This window comes from Cololabis saira, chromosome 1 (assembly GCF_033807715.1).
Source record: "Cololabis saira isolate AMF1-May2022 chromosome 1, fColSai1.1, whole genome shotgun sequence".
Lineage (NCBI taxonomy): Eukaryota > Metazoa > Chordata > Actinopteri > Beloniformes > Belonidae > Cololabis > Cololabis saira.
The window spans coordinates 16,464,214-16,484,627 of NC_084587.1; the positions used below are offsets into that span (position 1 = coordinate 16,464,214).

At 42.4% G+C, this 20,414-nt stretch overlaps 1 protein-coding gene across 3 annotated transcripts; it reads left to right on the forward strand.

Moving 5' to 3' along the window:
• The first annotated feature begins 2,995 nt into the window (after positions 1–2,995).
• Positions 2,996–12,287, forward strand: ppp2r2ca (protein phosphatase 2, regulatory subunit B, gamma a). Of its 3 annotated transcripts, none has more exons than XM_061713718.1 (10): positions 2,996–3,348; positions 3,689–4,051; positions 5,026–5,123; positions 5,238–5,421; positions 6,055–6,167; positions 6,408–6,585; positions 9,043–9,207; positions 9,325–9,494; positions 10,352–10,443; positions 10,672–12,287. In XM_061713718.1, the coding sequence occupies exons 2-10, from the start codon at positions 3,988–3,990 to the stop codon at positions 10,967–10,969; spliced, it is 1,362 nt and encodes a 453-aa protein (XP_061569702.1). In that variant the 5' UTR covers positions 2,996–3,348; positions 3,689–3,987; the 3' UTR covers positions 10,970–12,287. The 3 variants fall into 3 exon arrangements, with proteins under 3 accessions (XP_061569702.1, XP_061569635.1, XP_061569567.1); XM_061713651.1 differs by having other exon boundaries at positions 3,727–4,051; XM_061713583.1 differs by having other exon boundaries at positions 3,858–4,051.
• Positions 12,288–20,414: the final 8,127 nt, after the last annotated feature.

Here is a 20,414-nt window from a genome sequence, read left to right on the forward strand (position 1 = left end):
TTAAATGAAACACGTAGTACAAGTAGAACACCACAGTAAAAAATATCTTGCTTGATCTACTAGTAGTAGCCTTAATAAAAAAAAGTTAAGGCTACTTTTTCGCATGAGATTTTTATGTAGATCAAAAAGACTAGTAGTAGTAGTAGTAGTGTTTATTTCGAATATGAATCATATAAAAAAAAAGAACACAATCGTCTTAACATGAGACATAACATACAGTTAGTACATATACAGTGAATACATATTCGAAAGGGAGTGAGAAGAAGTAAAACTTATAAACTCTCACCCCCTCTCCTTAAATATGACTAGCTAATATATGCATATACTAGTCTTTGTATAAACTACTTAATTTTTAGTATGTACAAAATTCATTTGCAAGTAAAGTCAACTTAATTTTTGCAAGCAAAGTCAACTTATTTTATTTATTTATTTTTTTCTCCTTTTTCCTTTTTTATTTGTCAACTTAATTTTGACAAATAAGTTAAACTTAACACAATTAAGTTGACTGTACTTGCAAAATGTATTATTTACATACATAAAATTAAGTAGTTTATACAAAGACTAGTCTTTCTTGATCTACATAATAATCTCATGCAAAAAGTTGACTTATTTTTTTTAAGTAGATCAAGCACAATATATACATCATTGTATTCTAGCAGTAAAAGGTCATGTATGGAAGGCCACTTCTGACACTGAGGAAAAATAGTCAATCAATATAATGTATTGAGATATCATATCTTTAAATTATGGCTTCACATCTCATAATTATAACAATTTTGATTTACCATGTCATTATGACTAATTAATACAATAATTCAATAAGTAGTGTTCAAAAACTACTTCAGAAAACACTACTTCAGAAAATACTGCTGTTAATATTTGATTAAGTTGTTCCTTTAAGTAGCAGTATTGCTAAAACTGTTCCATAAAGACAGAAAAATCTGTTGGTGTTCATCGCATCGCTGCTGTTGAACACATAAATCAACACTGATCACAGCCAAGCACCAACAGTCTGTCTGTGTTGAGACTAACCTGGAAGTAACAAAAACTGCAGTTCCCCAACTGACCACTGGGGGTTGGTTCCAAAAGCAAGTCAATTCCTACTGACGTCTATGTTAATGTCCAACTTTATAGCAGAAATAAACATATTTAGAGCCTGATTTTGGTCTTCATAGTAAGAGTTCTCATACATTAAAATTTTGGGGGGGGAGTGAAATCATTTTTTTGTGGGACGTCAGGGGAATTTATATTTTTAATATGGGATGTAGCCTTTTAGTTGGCAGTCAGATTAGCCAGTGGTTAGCCATCATCACTTCTTCATCAATCATTGTCAAAATACAAAGCTGAACAAATGAATCAGCAGTTTGTGCTAAACAGCCTCGCCTTAACACAGTGGTCATTTCCGATTTTGCCGCCGAAACGACATCTGAAAAGGCTGCAAACGTTCCCTAGTAGCTCTGCAGCTCCTCAAACAGCCACAACAGCCAAAGGAGCTGCTATTCATCCATCCATCCATCCATCCATCCATCCATTCCTCTGCTTATCCGTGGTTGGGTCACGGGGCAGTGGTCTAAGCAGGGTAGTCCAGACTTCCCTCTCCTCGACTTCTTCACTATTTTTAAGTCATAACTATGAGATACTAAATCATGAATACAATGAAAAAGTCATCATTTTGAGATACAATGTCATTAATTCGACTTAAACCATACATTTTTTCCACATAGGGAAAGAAATGTGCTTTCATAGTAATATATCCTACATGTCTAATAAGATGTATTATTTGTTCAACTATATTCTCTAATATTAAGATCCGGTAACCCCTTCAGAAAAGGTTTTCATGAAGGACTCAGTCCTGAATTTCAACAATCTTATTTATGAAGTGAGCCGACTGTCACCTCAGTAATATTTAAGGGATTAGCGGGCGTGTGTCCCCGGGTTTTTTGGAAAAGCTGGCACATGTATTTACCTTTGGTATAGTGTTGATTACTGTAACTGGTCTGCTTGAAGGATCGATCCCAGCTGAGGCTGATTCAGAAAGCTGAATATCACTCCCGTCCCGACGTCTCTACTCTGGCTTCTAGTCAGTCAAATACTTCATTTTGAAATACTGCACTTGGTTTATTACACTTTAAATAGTTTAGGACCAAACATAAGATACTTGCAGAGTATGTGTTGAACCTTCCAGCCATTTGAAGTCAACCAGAATTAGTTTACCTTTCTGTCCCAAGAGTAAAGCTTATACATGGGGGAGCTGCATTCATCTTTACCCCTTATGAGCCTGGTCCTGCTCAAGGTTTCTTCCCTCCTAAAGGGGAGTTTTTCCTTACCACTGTTTGGCTTAAGGTTTTTCTCCCACTTGGGGAGTTTTTACCTGCCATTTTTTATGTAATAACTGTTCGGGGGTCATGTTCTGGGTATGGGTCTCTGGAAAGCGTCTAGAGACAACTTTTGTTGTATTAGACGCTATATAAATAAAATTGAATTGAATTGAATTGAATTGAATTGAATTGAATCTTTAAAGCACAATTTATGTGGAATAAAGTCCCAGAGAAATGCAGGTCTGTTGCAGCTTTTTAGATCCCTAATATTTATTTTATTTTATTTATTTATTTTTTGCCACTTCATTTGACTGAGTCACTTTGATTAATAGTTTTCAATGTACCACATGTTTTTTAATAATTTATTAGTGTATTATGTGCATTCCAGATGCATTTTGTTTAAAATAAAATACTAAATTTACTTTGCCTTTCACACCTTTTTCCCCTATAAAATTATTATTTTATTGAGAAGTTCACATTCTTCCATTAAAAAGAAGAAGAAAAAAAACAGTCTAATTTAAAAATGTCTCCATAGAAAATTGAGTCTGCATTGAAAGGCTCCCTCTGCTGGACCGTCAGGCGCCTCTGCACCTGCAGTGGGCGGAGCCACCGTTGACAGCTGCGCTGGGATTGGCTGCTCCAGGAGGAGGCTGCCATGATACAGTGGATGCTGCACAGAATCAGATCCAAAGCATCAGCCACCAGAGATCCTCCGTCCTCCTCGCCATCCCTCTCTCTTTCTCTCTTTACTCCTCCTTCATCTCTCCTCCTCTCACCACGTCCCTCAATCTTCTGTCTTCTGTCCCTTCTCTCCTCCCTTCGCTAGACGCACACAGGCCTGCTCGAGAACACTGCAGCAGAAGACCGTGATCACACACACACACACACACACACACACACCGGCAGCACCGGCAGCGGCAGCAGCAGGCGGACTGGTAGGTGTGCTGAGGCCTGTCTTTTTCACTCCTGCAGCAGGAGCAAGACATCCGTTCTCCTTTCGTCTCCGTCAAGGACTATCAGCTCGACACAAGTGAGTGTGTGAATGTGTGTGTGAGGAAGCAGGAGCATGGACCACACCACACCCTGAGATCATTTACTACCTCTGGCATAGCTTCATAGGATGAACGTTGCCGTGCATGCTTTCATACTCACACCATCTTTACCCTACGTGTATTTCTGCTCGTATAGGAACCTGCAAGGATTCATTTCTCTGCTTGAATTGTCTGTTTATTTTGCTCCAGTAGACAGCACATTGATTTATGTCATAACTGACTGCATGATGCACATGTCTTTGCTAATGAAGATGTTGAATGTATGACTAAGGTTACACCCTTTGACATATTTTATTCTGCCATTCTGCCTAATGATAGCCCTCCTCCCTCCTTTCCAAACCTGTCTTCATCACCAGCCCCGTCCATTTCCCTCTCCCTCCTCTATCCTCCTGTCTCACTCCCGAGCTGCCTTCTTAAAACCATCTCTCTCCTCCCTCTTCATCTCCTCCTCGCACCTCCTCTCCTCCGGGCCGGCTGGTTTTCCCAGGATGCCCTGCTTCAGGTCCCTCTGGTAGGCCCTAGCAGCATGGGCGGAGGCTGGGTGGGGAGAGAGATTACGGATTGGACCCTTCCCCTCAGGACGGGCGCGCTGGCGGGTCACCCTTCCTCAGCTTCAGATGGGCGAGGACGTTGAGAGCCCCAAAATCAACCACACCTTTCTACGAGACTACGTCACTGAAGGTGGGTCACAGTTGTCCTTGTGGGGTCAGGTAACACACAGGTGGGAATAAATAGGTTCCTATCAGGTTTCTGGCTACATCCCTTCTGCATTGATTGGTAGTGGAGACTAGGAATGGGTGATATTTTACCGTTCACGATAAACCGTCAAAAAAATTCCTCACGGTAAGAATTTGTCATCTCGCGGTAAAAACGATAAATTCCCGTTGATGACGTTTTTGTGTAAAGCTGATTTTTGGAAGGAAGGGAGAAAACAAGGAAAGGACGAAGGATGGGAGAAAAGAGGAAGGGAAGAAGGAAGGAGAGAGCAGGAGGAAAGAAGGAAGGAAGGGAAAAAGAAGGAAGGAAGGAAGGGAGGGAGGGAGAAAACAAGGAAAGAAGGAAGGAAGGGAAAAAAGAAGGAAGGAAGGAAGGAAGGAAGGAAAGAAAGGGGAGAAGGAAGGGAGAAAACAAGGAAAGGAGGAAGGATGGGAGAAAAGAGGAAAGAAAGAAAGAAAGAAAGAAAGAAAGAAAGAAAGAAAGAAAGAAAGAAAGAAAGAAAGAAAGAAAGAAAGAAAGAAAGAAAAAAGGATAAATTCCCATTGATGAGGTTTTTGTGTAACAAACATGGCGGATCTAAGAGCAAGATAGATTTATAGTTACAAAGGTGGAGTTGAATTGGTATTTTTTTTATTGTCATTTTTATCGTTATCGGGATAAATGCCAGAAATTATCGTGATACATTTTTTAGTCCATACCGCCCATCCCTAGTGGAGACTCCCAATTACTCTGATCAATCTAGAACCAGTTCAGAGACATGAGCAGTTAATAATTGATCCAATTGTTTTTCCTTTCACCTTTACTTCTGTCCATATTTTAAACAGTCAGTATTTTCTGACCTTCATTTTCATTGTGCCAACTAGATATTTGAGTCCCCCTCATCATGCTTCTATTACCATCATCATAAATTACCTCCCATTTTCCTGTCTGACTCCCAGCTGATGTCATCTCTACGGTGGAGTTTAACCAGACGGGGGACCTGCTGGCAACAGGGGACAAAGGTGGCCGAGTGGTCATCTTTCAAAGAGAGACTGAGGTCAGGTTACATTGCATCAATCAGAACTCTCTAGGTCCTGCAGTCGTCGTGATGCATCTCTACGCGTAGTGCAAACGTGTATCCTGACAGGTGTATTGTTTTCACTTCCTTCAGTCAAAAGGGGAGTTAGAGGAGACGGGTGAGACGGGCGACTCCGGAGAGTACAATGTCTACAGCACGTTCCAGAGCCACGAGCCAGACTTTGACTACCTGAAGAGTCTGGAGATAGAGGAGAAAATCAACAAGATCAGATGGCTGCCACAGCAAAATGCCGCGCATTTCCTTCTCTCCACCAACGGTGAAAATCATTGAGATGTTTGATATTATAATCTTGGAATAATCTTGGTAGGATGATGTGAGATCCATAGGAGGATCACGTTGACTGCCTGTGATTTAACCTGCGCTTTAGTTAAACTTCCAAATTAAATTAATTTAATTTATTTTATTTAATAGGGACAATGCAGGTTTACATGTGATCACATTCACTCATTACAAACAAGCCAATGTGACTGATGTTCTGCATACAGAGATTATAGCTATTGCTAGTTTCCATCTCCTGTCCCTAGTTAGGCTTTTAGTAAAAGAAAACGAAAGAAAGGAGAAAAAGAATACAAAAATACATTCAATTTTCAACATGCAAAGCTATATCCTATTTACAATTCTCAGCTTGCAAGAGAGCACCCTATTAGCGGTTACAGGTGATTAAAAATGCGTACATTTCTGATTTTGCTTCAACCAGTCTTTGACATTTTTAGTAAAAACCTTAAAATCTTGAGTTGTTTTTATCTCAGTTGGCAGTGTGTTCCACATTTGAGAGCCCTTTATAGAGAACGCTTAAATTTCTGTCAGATGAAATGAGATGTAGCTGGTACAATATGTTTTCTGAACCAAATCCACATTACTAATGTCTAAATTCTGATGCTCTTCTCAGATAAGACCATTAAACTGTGGAAGGTGAGCGAGAGGGACAAGAGACCTGAGGGATATAACCTGAAAGATGAGGAGGGACGCCTGAAGGATGTTTCTACCATCACCTCCCTTCAGGTACTCACTTCCACCTACAAACACACAAACCCTTTTACTCAGTCAACCGTGTATCAGGTTACCCATCCAGAGCAAACCAGTTGTTTGTCCTCTATGAATTTGCTGTGTTCCCTGTTTGAGTGCTCACGTCCTATTGTTCTATCCCTTCTTGTCTTCATTTTTTTGTTTCTCTTCCTCGTTTTTATATATTTTTTTTGATTCTTCCTTTCTTATTCGATCTTTCGCATCTCTTTATCTAAGGTGCCAGTGCTGAAACCAACAGATCTAATGGTAGAGGTCCGTCCCAGGCGAGTGTTCTCTAACGGGCACACCTACCATGTCAACTCCATCTCTGTCAACAGCGATGGGGAAACCTACCTGTCTGCTGATGACCTCCGCATCAATATGTGGCACCTGGGCATCACAGACCGTAGTTTCAGTATCCTTTTCAACAGTCATTCATTTTGTTAAATGTATACTGTTTTTAGTTTTAACTCCATGGTCACAAACATCCTCCCCTATGTTTGATCACTTTGGAGCTCTCCTCAGAGATTTTTGCTTAACTAGATGTACTTCTAAAAAGGATTTTATTTTAAAAACACTGGACTTAAAACATACTTAAAAACACAAGACGTTTCGGTGTTCATCCAAACACCTTCATCAGTTATTTGGTTTACAGGAAGTAGCTCTGGCAGTTATAGACACAAAGGAGTCACATGACTAAGGTCACATGACTGACATGACTTTAAGTCCAGTGTTTTTAAAATAAAATCCTTTTTAGAAGAACTTTCTACCTGGATAAATGAATCTCCACAGACATATTAACTAGATGTAGTTTCTCTGACAACATGAACTATTAAACTCCTAAATGTGTACAGAGTGAAAGTACTTTGCTTCACGATGTAAGGCACATCTTCAAATATAAGGAACTCATTGCATGACATCATGGGTAATTCAAAAGAAATTTAACTGGCAGAAGAAAAAAGAATTTGGGCCTTTCACCAGCCTGGTTCTGATTCTGAAGGTGGCAGATTTATCTGTTCAAATAATAATATGCATGTTTAAACAGCATTGGAGCAGATAGCTATTACACCACAGCTTCAGTGTCCCAGAGATTAATATTATTTGGTAAAAAATGCACAAATGAAGATCATAACAACAAGGAAAGATTTTGTAAAGATGCTGCCAGACACTAAGACGAGAGTATCAATATTAACAAAGGGCGTGTGACAAGAGAAAACCACTGCTCCTAAAACACCATAAAAAAGCCAGATTACAGTTTGTAGATGCACATGTGATAAAGATCTTAATTTCTAGAGACATGTCCTATGATTTGATGAGACAAAATTTAAATAAACTGTTTGGTAACAATGATGATTGTGCATAGAAAGCCTGAAAGCCTGAAAGCACCAGCCCAACTGTCAAGTATGGCAATGCCAGCATTGTGTTTTTAGTGCTGCTGTGCTGAAGGAGGGATTGGTTTATTAAAAAAAAAAAAATAGACATCATCATTAGGAAATAGGATTATGTCGACATATTAAAGCAACATCTCAAGACAACAACCAAAAAACTTAACGCCTGGTTGTAGATGGGTCTTTCAAATGGACTTTGAACAGAAAAATACCTTCAAATGAGTTGCATTGTGGCTTAAGGAAATCAAAGCTAAATACTTTAAATGTAATTCTAACAAATACTGGCCGAGTGTGTGCAAACCTTTCACTTTAAAGAACGTAATGAAATCAACCCTTTCATTATTATCCTGACATTTCATGTAATTAATAAATTGGAAGTCCAAACTGACTTACAACAGGAAATGTGTCCACAACTTTGCTGTAAGACATGGGGAAAAAAAAAGGGGATTTTTCGAAACGTTATACAAACCTCTGGCAATATGTAGTCATATTGTAGCATATTGTGTCCTTTACAGTGTAATCGAGGGCAATAATACTCAATGATAAAACACATGGACTGCATTGGACGTGCATGATATGCATGATGTGGTGGGAGATCCTGTTCATACACCACTGGCAGCATGAACTAGCTATTGCAGCAGTTGAATGTTTCATGATTATATGTACAATTTCAAGAGAATACAAGCACCATTACAGTGTACATAGATATGCAGTGGCAGTTCTTTTCTACTACAAAAAATGGAACGAGAGGGCTAATTTGTGACCTGCAGCAGCTGTGATAAATAGTCCCTCCTGCTACTGTTACCTCACCACTGCTCACATCTACCCCTACATCTGAGCTGAAAGCACACACCAGCACAAGTTTTTATAAAGAACCAGCTTACTTAACTTCTACTGTGCATAGTTTGCACATCTAACCAGCTGCTATGGCCAAGATGCAGTCAACGTGCATTTACGTTTTTTTCTGAATTCATCTTCTATAGCTTAGAGCACATAACACGGATTAAATACATGTTTTGATTGAAAGGCTGTGTAGAACTCCAAAATGTGTATTCAGTGAAGGATGTAGCATGTCTGTACAGGCTGCCTTTGGTGTTTTCCCATTCAAATGAAAGCTGACCTAGAAAATCATAGATGCATCCATGAAAGGCGAGTTTAAATAATTCACTCAGCTGTGCACTTTCTACTGAACCACATAGGACTACCACAAATAGAACAAAATGAGGAACAGGGTGTGCATGCATATTTGGGGATGGCTGGGGTGCATCATTGTTGTTGCGATTATAAACCTATGTGAGCATTGATGGTGGAGGCTACTGAAAATAAGAAATTACTTCAATCTGAAAAAGCTGTAAAAGATGAATGAATGTACATGTTACAGAACAACAATGTGTTTATCACGCTTTGCGCAAAGATGGTGCAGATGTATTTGGTTTTAAAGATCTTGGTGCTTTTCTTTTGTTCCTTGATCGATCATTTCTCAGATATTGTAGACATCAAACCTGCCAACATGGAGGATCTGACAGAGGTGATAACATCTGCAGAGTTCCACCCTCAGCACTGCCACTTGTTCGTGTACAGCAGCAGCAAGGGAACCCTACGCCTCTGTGACATGAGAGCATCAGCACTCTGTGACAAACACACCAAACGTGAGCATGTAGTAGAGGCTACACAGTGTACTGGAATGTAAAAAAAAGATCAGTCTCGTCACACAAAGCCTAATTAAATTTGTAAAAAATACACCTCACCATTTTGTGTTTTGTCAGTTTTTGAAGAGCCTGAGGATCCAGGGAACCGCTCCTTCTTCTCAGAGATTATTTCCTCTGTGTCGGATGTCAAATTCAGCCACAGCGGACGCTACCTGCTGACGAGAGACTACCTCACCGCCAAGGTGTGGGACATCAATATGGACAAAGGCCCAGTGGAAACGTACCAAGTAAGATAGCAATATTTCTACATCAGTTTCATTTATTTTGCCACATTTTGTATTCCTAACAATATCAGCAAATGCTTCTTTCAACTTCTTCTTTAGAAATCTGAACAATTGAGTGATCCCTGTAGCACCCTTTAATGTAATAATTTCCTGAAAATGTAATAAAATTTGCACTTAACTCAATCGAAAATGTAATAAAACCAAATAATGTAATAACTTCACCAATAATGTAATAAAATATCCTGACTGATATTGTAATAACATTTTTACCGATGATGTAATACCTTATTACGTTATTGAGAATTTATTACATGGTACTCAAAGTCTGCAATTTAACCAAATAGTCATTAAGTATGTTTTTCAAATCCAGTGTATATAACATTCTTAGATTCTTAAAACACAAAATGTAGAACTCTGGACTGAAAATGAACATATATATTACATTATTTGTCAAGTATTACATTATCAATTTTGGAAATAAAAAAAAGACCCACCTGAAAATGTAATACATTCTCAATAATAAGGTATTGCATTATCGGTAAAAATGTTATTACAATATCAGTCAGGATATTTTATTACATTTTATTACATTTTCGATTGAGTTAAATGCAAATTTTATTACATTTTCAGGTGTTATTACATTTTCAGGAAATTATTACATTATAGGGTGCTACATTCCCTCGTCTTAGTATAACTCCTGGAATGTGTGCATTAGATGTGACAAGAAAATAGTTCAAGGGAGATGATGAGCTTTAGATCCAGCCAGAATTTTAGGGCTTTGTTGTGCTTTTTTTTTTTACATGTCAGGTTCTGCATGTTGTCAGCCTTAATCTAAGTCTGAGTGTCCGCATCATCCCCAGGTCCATGAATACCTGAGGAGTAAGCTGTGCTCCTTGTACGAAAACGACTGCATCTTTGACAAGTTTGAGTGTGTCTGGAACAGCTCAGACAGGTAAGTGGCAGCGGGAAACCGACAATTTCCAGAAGTGCATTTGAAAGCACAGTGGATCGTTGTGTCACTCTGTTGCTGCTGACTGTGATTTTCCACAAAACCTTGCCTCTACTTTCACCATTTAAATCAATCAATCAGATGTCCTGTGGCAGACAAGCTTTGCGGACGTCAAATCAATCAATCCTCCTGACCTCAGAACTTTCCCCTCCCGTCCTCTCTGTCCTCCAGTGTGATCATGACGGGGGCGTACAACAGCTTCTTCCGGATGTTCGACAGGGAGACGGGTCGAGGCGTGACCCTGGAGGCGTGGCGAGAGAGCAGCAAGCCCCGAGCTGTGCTACGCACACGACGCGTGTACACTGGTGGTAAGCGTCGCCGCGGTGATGTGGGCGTTGACAGCCTGGACTTCACCAAGAAAATCCTGCACATGGCTTGGCACCCGTCCGAGAATATAATTGCTATAGCGGCCACCAACAACTTGTACATCTTTCAGGATCGTGTCAACGCTGAGACACAGCTGCAGTGACGGGACTGGGAATACACCGTTTTTTCTTCACAAACAGTGACTCAAATATACGTGAATGTTTTAGAGAAGGCATGTGGGGATAGAGCCTTTATGAGAGGATTAAGTCAAACGCCAGGCTGTATCGTGACATACAGAGATGCAGCCTTTTGCAGATTGAATTAAAGATCCGATTGCAAGACTATTTGTTTCAGTTTATTTGATCAACAAGGAATGTGTAAAAAAAAAACATTTTTTTAAACACTGAGAGGAACCCATATCTCCGGTGGCCAATGGGACATGTTTTTTGCTGCACTCTACTCACACTTTTTGAAGATGTTTGTGCAATTTCCCACTCCAAAGCAGTGAATGAGGTGCAGGGACACCTCTCCATCTGCAATGACTCGGTACTGTTGCTCACATATCGCTGCACCACTCACTAATGTACCCTTTTCACAGAAAATAGCAGATAATGAGCTGGGTCGCGTCAGAGAAGATATTCCTGATGCTACGAAACGTGCATACCTTAGACCAATTTGTGACTTTACTAGACAATGTGCATCAACATCGAAGCATTTTTAATGTGGAACGTTAGGAATCGTGTTCCTGTACAGCTCTTCACAATGTTCTTTTTCTTCTATCGAGTGATAGCAGCAACGGAACCACTCCTTTAGAGCAGTGCTCATGGAGATAGCACGCATTATTCACCCATAACCTTTGCAATAATAGCAGCAACAAGAATTCTGCAGCAGTATTCCAGCTTTAACGCGAGTTCCTTTACAGGTACCATGAACGCTTCTGCTCTTTCTACACTTAGCTGTAAATACCATGTTCTTTTTTTAAAGGTCAACAGATTTTGTCAAGTGCACTGTAAATGAACACGAGATATAATTTATGAAAAGGTTCCAGAATCACACTATTTCTGATATTTTTTGTTGAAGCAATATATTGGCAGGTATTACTGGTACTGGAGAGGGTAGCGTGGTTTGTACTCAGAAGAGCCTTTAGTGTTTAGCTGTGTTTATTAAGCCTATATTGGGTTTTGATTGCCATATCAAAGTCATTTCCTGTCTAAATTCCACATACTCACATAGTAATTCATCACCTGTGAAGGAGGCTACGTGTTAATGTTGAACTTTTTTGTACAAGGGCAAGAAAAAGTTTGTCAACCCCTTAGAATTAATTGGTTTTCTGCAATAATTTGCCATAATATCAGATTTGATCTTCATTTTAACTAACAGAACCCAAACAATTATAATTGTTTTGGTTTCTATTGATCGCACCTGCTAGACATTCAGAGATCTGGAGGAAAAAGTAAGGGATTTGTTGGCCTAATAGTTCGTCAGACGCTGTACAATGTTCAGGAGAAGTCTTTTACCATTGCTTTTTGCCAAACTGCTTAAGACACATGTGTAGGATGTCCGGTGTGAAGAAATTCCACAGCATCTCTACAGGTTTAAGGTCTGGGCTCAGACTGAGCCACTTCAAAAGGCAGTTTTTTTTAATTTTTATTTCACTTTTTAGAAGCCAATCTGAGCTGGATTTACTTCCCTGCTTTGGGTTGTTGTACTTTAGCAACACCCGACTTCTACGAAGCTTCAGCAGGAAGACAACCGCCTTCATGTTAACCTGTGGGATATTTCGGTATACTTGGGAATTCATTCTCCTCTCAATGATGCCAAATGGTCCGCTCCTTGAGGCAGCCAAGATCATGATCCTCCCTCCGCCATGCTTCACTGTTAGAGTTATGATTTGACGTTGACGTCCTATTCTTGCACTGTACATAGCTGCGAGTTTTCTTACGAAGAATTCAACTTTTGCTTCATCAGTCTTCAAAACCTTTTCCAAGACGTTTTATGGATTGCCAACATGCTCTTTGGCAAACTTTAGGCGTGGAGTAATGTTTATTTATTCACTTTTTCTTCCTCTGTGGCCAGTTCCAGTCCTTAAGCCTATATCCTGGCCTTTTTTTTGGTTTTTATCTCAGTAAGGATTCCATATTGTTTCTTTGGAGTCGTCTTTGCTTGGCATCCACTTCTAGGAAAAGTAGCCACGGTGCTAAACTGTGTCCAACTGTAGAACATTAATCTAACTGTGGACTCATGCCAGACCGTGACCCTTGGATACCTTAATACTTTGAGATGACTGTGTCCCTTTTCATTCGCAAGCCGACAAACTACTCTTGACTTTCGCCTGCCAAGGATTCCTTCCAGCAACACATACGTCCAGTCGCTGGCAGGTTTTCTTAGACGCACCATTTTAGGAGAAGATGATGATCAGCCGCCCCCTCTGGTACCAGGTGTCGCTGTAAAAGTGTTAATGGGCTGAGTAATGACAGCTGGTCCGCTCACTGCCGCTCCAATCACCTGAACCACTGCCAACCTTTTTTGCATCAGCAGACGCTCCATTTGAACAGCAAATTGAAAACATTTGAGTGTTTTGATACCGCACCTCCAAGCTCATTTCATTAACTGGACTGCAGGAGTGCAAACTACTTACTCCAATCAGTGTTTGTTGAAGTCGTTAGTCTGGGTTCACTTGGTTTCTCCTCCAGCACTGTAAATGTTTAAAAGGTGTGTTGAATAAAGAAATCAGGCCAGATATCAGTTAAAGTACATTGTGTTTGTCCATCATTGTGACTTAGACGAAGATCAGGATGTAGAAAAGGGGTTCATTCCAAAGGGTTCGCATACTTTTCCTTGGTGCAGTATATGGTGGAAGGCTGAGGCTGACAGGTGTTGAACATAAGAAAATCGTATTAATCGTGCAGAATTGAAATTAATATTTATCATTTTGTAACGCACAAATACATTTTGATACAGGATCTCGCAATCAAAATCTTGCACATTATTTATGAATGAGATCCCTGAGTTAGCGAAACAGTCTAGCGTGTTTGAGGGTGAGGGCTGATTGTCGGTGCAATATCTCATTATGTACATCACTGAAACATTGATATGTGTGATTCTCATGCTCATGCTGCTTCACATGTTTCTTACTGTCATACTGTATACCTCACGATGCCACATGCTACTTTATGGTGAAACATTGAAAGGTGATCACTTTGAAGGTGAAGTGACAAGCTTCGGTTGCTTACAGTTATTCACTTTGTTGTCAAGAGACCTTGGTCCTGATTGGATTATTGTGAGAGTTTAGGGTGGCAACCATGATAGGTTGAGTAACAGAATCAGTGCAGAGGCGGATGGTGCTTTTGCACCTTTACACAATCTGAAATGCGATGGGTCATTAGGAATTCACTGTGCAAACCTTCAATAGCTTAAAAAGAGGACGCTTTTATCACTTCTGTTCCAGTGTTGTGCTTTTCTCTTGACTTGTTTTTCTTAGCCACAGATACAATTGTGTGCAAATCTGCTTAAGTCATTGTAAGATAAACACAACAATCCCCCCAAAAAATGGTTTAAAGAATGAGAGGGCACCTAAAGGAGGATACAGGGCTCAGCCCTGCAGGTTAGCCAGTCGTAACAGCATCACAGCCATCTCCACATACAACCGATGAGAGCAGATGTGTCCAGGATCACAGCAGCAGCATGTTGTCATTATTCAATGCTACGTGCATATATATCTACCATACTTTTAAAAAAAAAGAAAAAAAGAAGACAAATCTAACAGTACCAACATGACTCAAATAAGATGAATGAAAGGAATGTGCATTAATAAAATAATATAAAAAAATCTGAACATTTTGTTTGGTTTGTTTATGTCTGTTTGCATTGATTTGCAACTTTTTTCCCCCCTTTTTTTGTTTTTGCTTCTCGAGCTTCTGGCATCATGTTTTGTGACTCAAAGATTAACTGATTACATCGCAGACATCAAAGGTCGAGGTTACGCTGATATGATATCATTTCATGCGTCTGCATATCTCAAGTGTTTACATTTAAAGCATAAAATAAACTTCTGAATGAAAAAACGCTCAACTGCAGTGTGTGACAGAATTACTGTATGTCGAGCAAAAAAAAGGACTTTTCTGGATTTTCCTTTCTAAATAAAACTCAGAATAAAACTTTTCACAAGAAATATTGTTTCAGAGTCCAAAACTTTAATAATATCTTTACTTTTGTTAATCTTAATAAAGAGGTAAAACATTTCCTTTTTCATTTGAATCTTCATTTTTAAAGTTAGGAAACTTCAGAATACAAACAAGATTGTAAATACATGCATGCGTCATATTTGTCAGTATATATATATATATATACATATACAGTGAGAGACTTGATAATTTTTGCCTTTACACGTCACCAATATTTGATTGAAGATGTGATCAAACTATAGACTTTCACATTTAATATCAAAGGCTTCACAGAAGTATAAAGCATTAGTCATTTAAAACATGATTGAGAGCTCGAATGTATTTGGACAGAGACGTTAATGGGCCAGGTTTAGTCCGCTCCCTTGTTACGTCAATAGTAACGAAGCAGATAAAAGGTCTGGAGATGACATCAGTTCTGATGTTCATGAAGGCGATCGCACGCACCACCACGAAGAAAAGTAACAGTCACCACCATGTACGTGTATAAAAGCATATACATTTACAACGTTGCTACAATCGTCAATTTCCATCAGTTCCAGCTCTGTGAACACACAAGCACACGCACACGCATACTCTCACACACACACACACACACACACACACACACACACACACACACACACACACACACACACACACACACACACACACACACACACACACACACACACACACACACACACACACACACACACACACACACACACACACACACACACACACACATCTACACACAGGACATGGCATTTCTGCCAGCATCACCAACCGCAGCACCCCTGAAATTTGTTTTCAGGAGCCGCCACTGCATTAGCTGTTGCGTTGGTGTCTGGCTGCTGTTTGACAAGAGCTACTAATGTGAAGTGCAAGAATATCTTGGTGCAAATAAATGAAGCCTTCAACATTCAGCCAAGTATTTAGGAATTATTACTGAGCTCCTGAAGGTTTTGGTAAAAGAAATGGAATAACTACATGGTCAATTGTTGTGAAACCTCTTCAAATGAAGATCCTTAGTTTTTTAATTTTCAAGTCATTGTGGTGGTGTAAAAAGATAAAATCATGAAGACGCTGTCATTATCCAGTTATTTCTATACCTAACTGTAGGTCATGAGATGAGGAAAAGACCATACAAAGAAGCAAAACTGATTAATTTACAGTAAATATTCTCTTTGGAATGAACACAACATGGCTGAAGGGTTTCAATAGCAAGAGATTAAAAAAAGGAAACGTAGAAATATCACTTAGAATTCAATTGAACTATATTTAATCATAATTTAGCCAAACATTTCTCTGATGTGGCATTTTTAGTGTTTGTGTCTCCGATGCAAACTACGATACTGCGACTTAAGGCTGAGGGTGTTCCAGCTTACTGAAAATCTACCAATATCTAATTAAGACAAGAGCATTTTAAGACCGTAAGGCAGGAAAACTACCTTCTTTTTTTCAAGGCTCATTTGTGATTGGATGACTACTGCACCTCAAAACTGGTTTCAAATTGGCTGTTTTTTATTCCACTATTACTTAAATACTTTGAATTCATTCCAAATGTGGCCTTTGCATTTGGAAACGGTGCTGTGACCTTAAGAAACTGAAGTCCAGCTCCGTTCTGCGGAGACCCGTTACAGGTGGTAGGAGAAAGAAGGATGTTGCCCAAGCTAACGTCCATGACGTCTCTCACCCCACAGAGGACGTTTGTACATCCCTGAGCAGCTTCTTCAGCAAAAACCGTGAATTTCCACTCAGAGGAGCTAATCTATTGGCTCGCTTATTTTTCTTCTAATAGAAACTGGGCACCCTTAGGGCACAAAAGCAACAAAACCATCAGAGAGGTAAAAGGAACATCATCCATCCATCCATCCATCCATTGTCCACCGCATTATCCGAGTCCGGGTCGCGGGGGCAGCAGTCGGAGCAGGGATCCCCAGACTTCCCTCTCCCCGGACACTTCCTCCAGCTCTTCCGGGGGGACTCCAAGGCGTTCCCAGGCCAGCCGAGTGACGTAGTCACTCCAGCATGTCCTGGGTCTTCCTCGGGGCCTCCTCCCGGTGGGACATGCCCGGAACACCTCACGAGGGAGGCGTCCAGGGGGCATCCTATACAGGTGCCCGAGCCACCTCAGCTGGCTCCTCTCGATGTGGAGGAGCAGCAGCTCGACTCCGAGCTCCTCCCGGGTGACAGAGCTCCTCACCCTATCTCTAAGGGAGCGCCCCGCCACCCTGCGGAGGAAACTCATTTCGGCCGCTTGTATCCGGGATCCCGTTCTTTCGGTCATGACCCAGAGTTCATGACCATAGGTGAGGGTGGGAACGTAGATCGACCGGTAAACCGAGAGCTTTGCCTTTCGGCTCAGCTCCCTCTTCACCACGACGGACCGATACAATGACCGCATTACTGCGGCCGCCGCACCGATCCGCCTGTCGATCTCGCGCTCCGTTCTCCCCTCACTCGTGAACAAGACCCCAAGATACTTAAACTCCTCCACCTGAGGCAGGAACTCTCCCCCGACCTGGAGGGTGCAAGCCACCTTTTTCCGGTCGAGAACCATGGCCTCAGACTTAGAGGTGCTGATTCTCATCCCAGCTGCTTCACACTCGGCTGCAAACCGCCCCAGTGCATGCTGAAGGTCCTGGCTCGAGGGAGCCAACAAGACCACATCATCTGCAAAAAGCAGAGATGAAATCAAGTGACTCCCGAACCGTACCCCCTCCGGCCCCTGGCTGCGCCTAGAAATTCTGTCCATAAAAATAATGAACAGAACCGGTGACAAAGGGCAGCCCTGCCGGAGTCCAACACGCACCGGGAACAGGTCTGACTTACTGCCGGCAATGCGAACCAAGCTCCTGCTCCGGTCATACAGGGACCGTACAGCCCTCAGCAGAGGGCCTCCGACCCCATACTCTCGGAGCACCCCCCACAGGATGCCACGTGGGACACGGTCGAAAGCCTTCTCCAAGTCCACAAAACACATGTGGACTGGTTGGGCAAACTCCCATGCGCCCTCGAGCACCCTGCGGAGGGTGTAGAGCTGGTCCAGCGTTCCACGGCCAGGGCGAAAACCGCATTGTTCCTCTTGAATCCGAGGTTCGACTATCGGCCGAATTCTCCTCTCCAGCACCCTGGAATAGACTTTCCCCGGGAGGCTGAGGAGTGTGATTCCCCGGTAGTTGGAACACACCCTCCGGTCCCCCTTTTTGAAGAGAGGTACCACCACCCCGGTCTGCCAGTCCAGAGGCACTGTGCCCGACTGCCACGCGATGCTGCAGAGGCGTGTCAGCCACGACAGCCCCGCAACATCCAGAGACTTGAGGTACTCAGGGCGGGTCTCATCCACCCCCGGTGCCTTGCCACTGAGGAGCTTCCGAACTACCTCAGTGACTTCAGCTTGGGTAATGAATGAATCAACCTCTGAATCCTCAGCCTCTGCTTCCTCGACGGAAGGCGTGTCAGCGGGATTGAGGAGATCCTCGAAGCATTCCTTCCACCGCCCGACGATGCCCCCAGTCGAGGTCAACAGCTCCCCTCCTCCACTGTAAACAGTGTTGGCGGAGCACTGCTTCCCCCTCCTGAGGCGCCGGATGATTTGCCAGAATTTCCTCGAGGCCGACCGGTAGTCCTCCTCCATGGCCTCCCCGAACTTTTCCCAGACCCGAGTTTTTGCTTCCGCGACCGCCCGGGCCGCAGTCCGCTTGGCCTGCCGGTACCCGTCAGCTGCCTCGGGAGTCCGCCGAGCTAGCCAGGCTCGGTAGGACTCCTTCTTCAGCTTGACGGCATCCCTTACTTCCGGTGTCCACCACCGGGTTCGGGGATTGCCGCCGCGACAGGCGCCGGAGACCTTACGGCCGCAGCTCCGGACGGCCGCGTCAACAATGGAAGTGGAGAACATGGTCCATTCGGACTCAATGTCTCCGGCCTCCCTCGGAATCCGGTCAAAGCTCTCCCGGAGGTGGGAGTTGAAGACCCCCCTGACAGGGGAATCTGCCAGACGTTCCCAGCAGACCCTCACGATATGCTTGGGTCTTCCAGGTCTGACCAGCTTCCTCCCCTGCCAGCGGATCCAACTCACCACCAGGTGGTGATCAGTTGACAGCTCAGCCCCTCTCTTCACCCGAGTGTCCAAGACATACGGCCGGAGGTCAGATGAAACGACAACAAAGTCGATCATTGACCTCCGGCCTAGGGTGTCCTGGTGCCACGTGCACTGATGGACACCCTTATGCTCGAACATGGTGTTCGTTATGGACAGACTGTGGCTAGCACAGAAGTCCAATAACAGAACACTGCTCGGGTTCAGATCGGGGAGGCCGTTCCTCCCAATCACACCTCTCCAGGTAACACTGTCGCTGCCCACGTGAGCGTTGAAGTCCCCCAACAGAACGATGGAGTCCCCAGTTGGGGCACTTTCCAGCACCCCTCCCAGGGCCTCCAGGAAGGCCGGGTACTCTGCACTGCCGTTCGGCCCGTAGGCCGAAACGACAGTGAGAGACCTATCCCCGACCCGAAGGCGCAGGGAAGCGACCCTCTCGTTAAGTGGGGAGAACTCCAACACATGGCGGCTGAGCTGGGGAGCTATGAGCAAGCCCACACCAGCTCGCCGCCTCTCACCATGGGCAACTCCAGAGTGGAAGAGAGTCCAACCTCTCTCAAGGAGTTGGGTTCCAGAGCCCAGGCTGTGCGTGGAGGTGAGCCCGACTATCTCTAGTCGATACCTCTCATGTGGAACATCATGTGTGGCTAAAATGTTTGGGGAAAACAAATAAAACAGAAGATGAGCACACTGGTAAATTTAACTCTAAAAATGTGCCTGGACCTCTTTGGTGGATGTGCAGAATCAGCTTGATGATGAAAACAAACCAAAACCCAGGAAATACTCTCCAGCTAAACACACACATAAAAAAAACACCTTAAAAGTCAGAGGTTTTGTGGAACATCATTATTTGGGCTTATAAAAAGAGGAATTGTGAGGGTTTGGGCTTACTTTCTCCTGACACTGGTCACTAATGTTGATTAAAGACGTGACAAAAATAACTGGGTGATTTCTGGACATGGAGTAAAACAAATTCTTAGAAATGCTGGATTAACAGCATTTTACAGACAATAAGAGCAAAGCATCCAGCAAGAAATCCAAGCGTTTTTGGAGTTAAAGGAGTGGAATAGTCTCAGCTGGAGTTAAATATGGGTTTTCAACCCTGTCACACACACATTTCATTGACTGAAGGCAGGAAAACCCACAAACAAATAGTAGCTGAAAGCAGCTGCAGTAAAGTCCGGCTAAAGAGGAAACCTATTTCATGGTTTCCATGAGGGTCCGAACCATTACTGCCTGTATGTATGTATGTACGTACATATGAACATTTTGTTATGATAATCCTCGTTTTTGTCCAATTTAATATGAGCCATGCAAATTTTGTATCAAACTGGTAAAAAAAT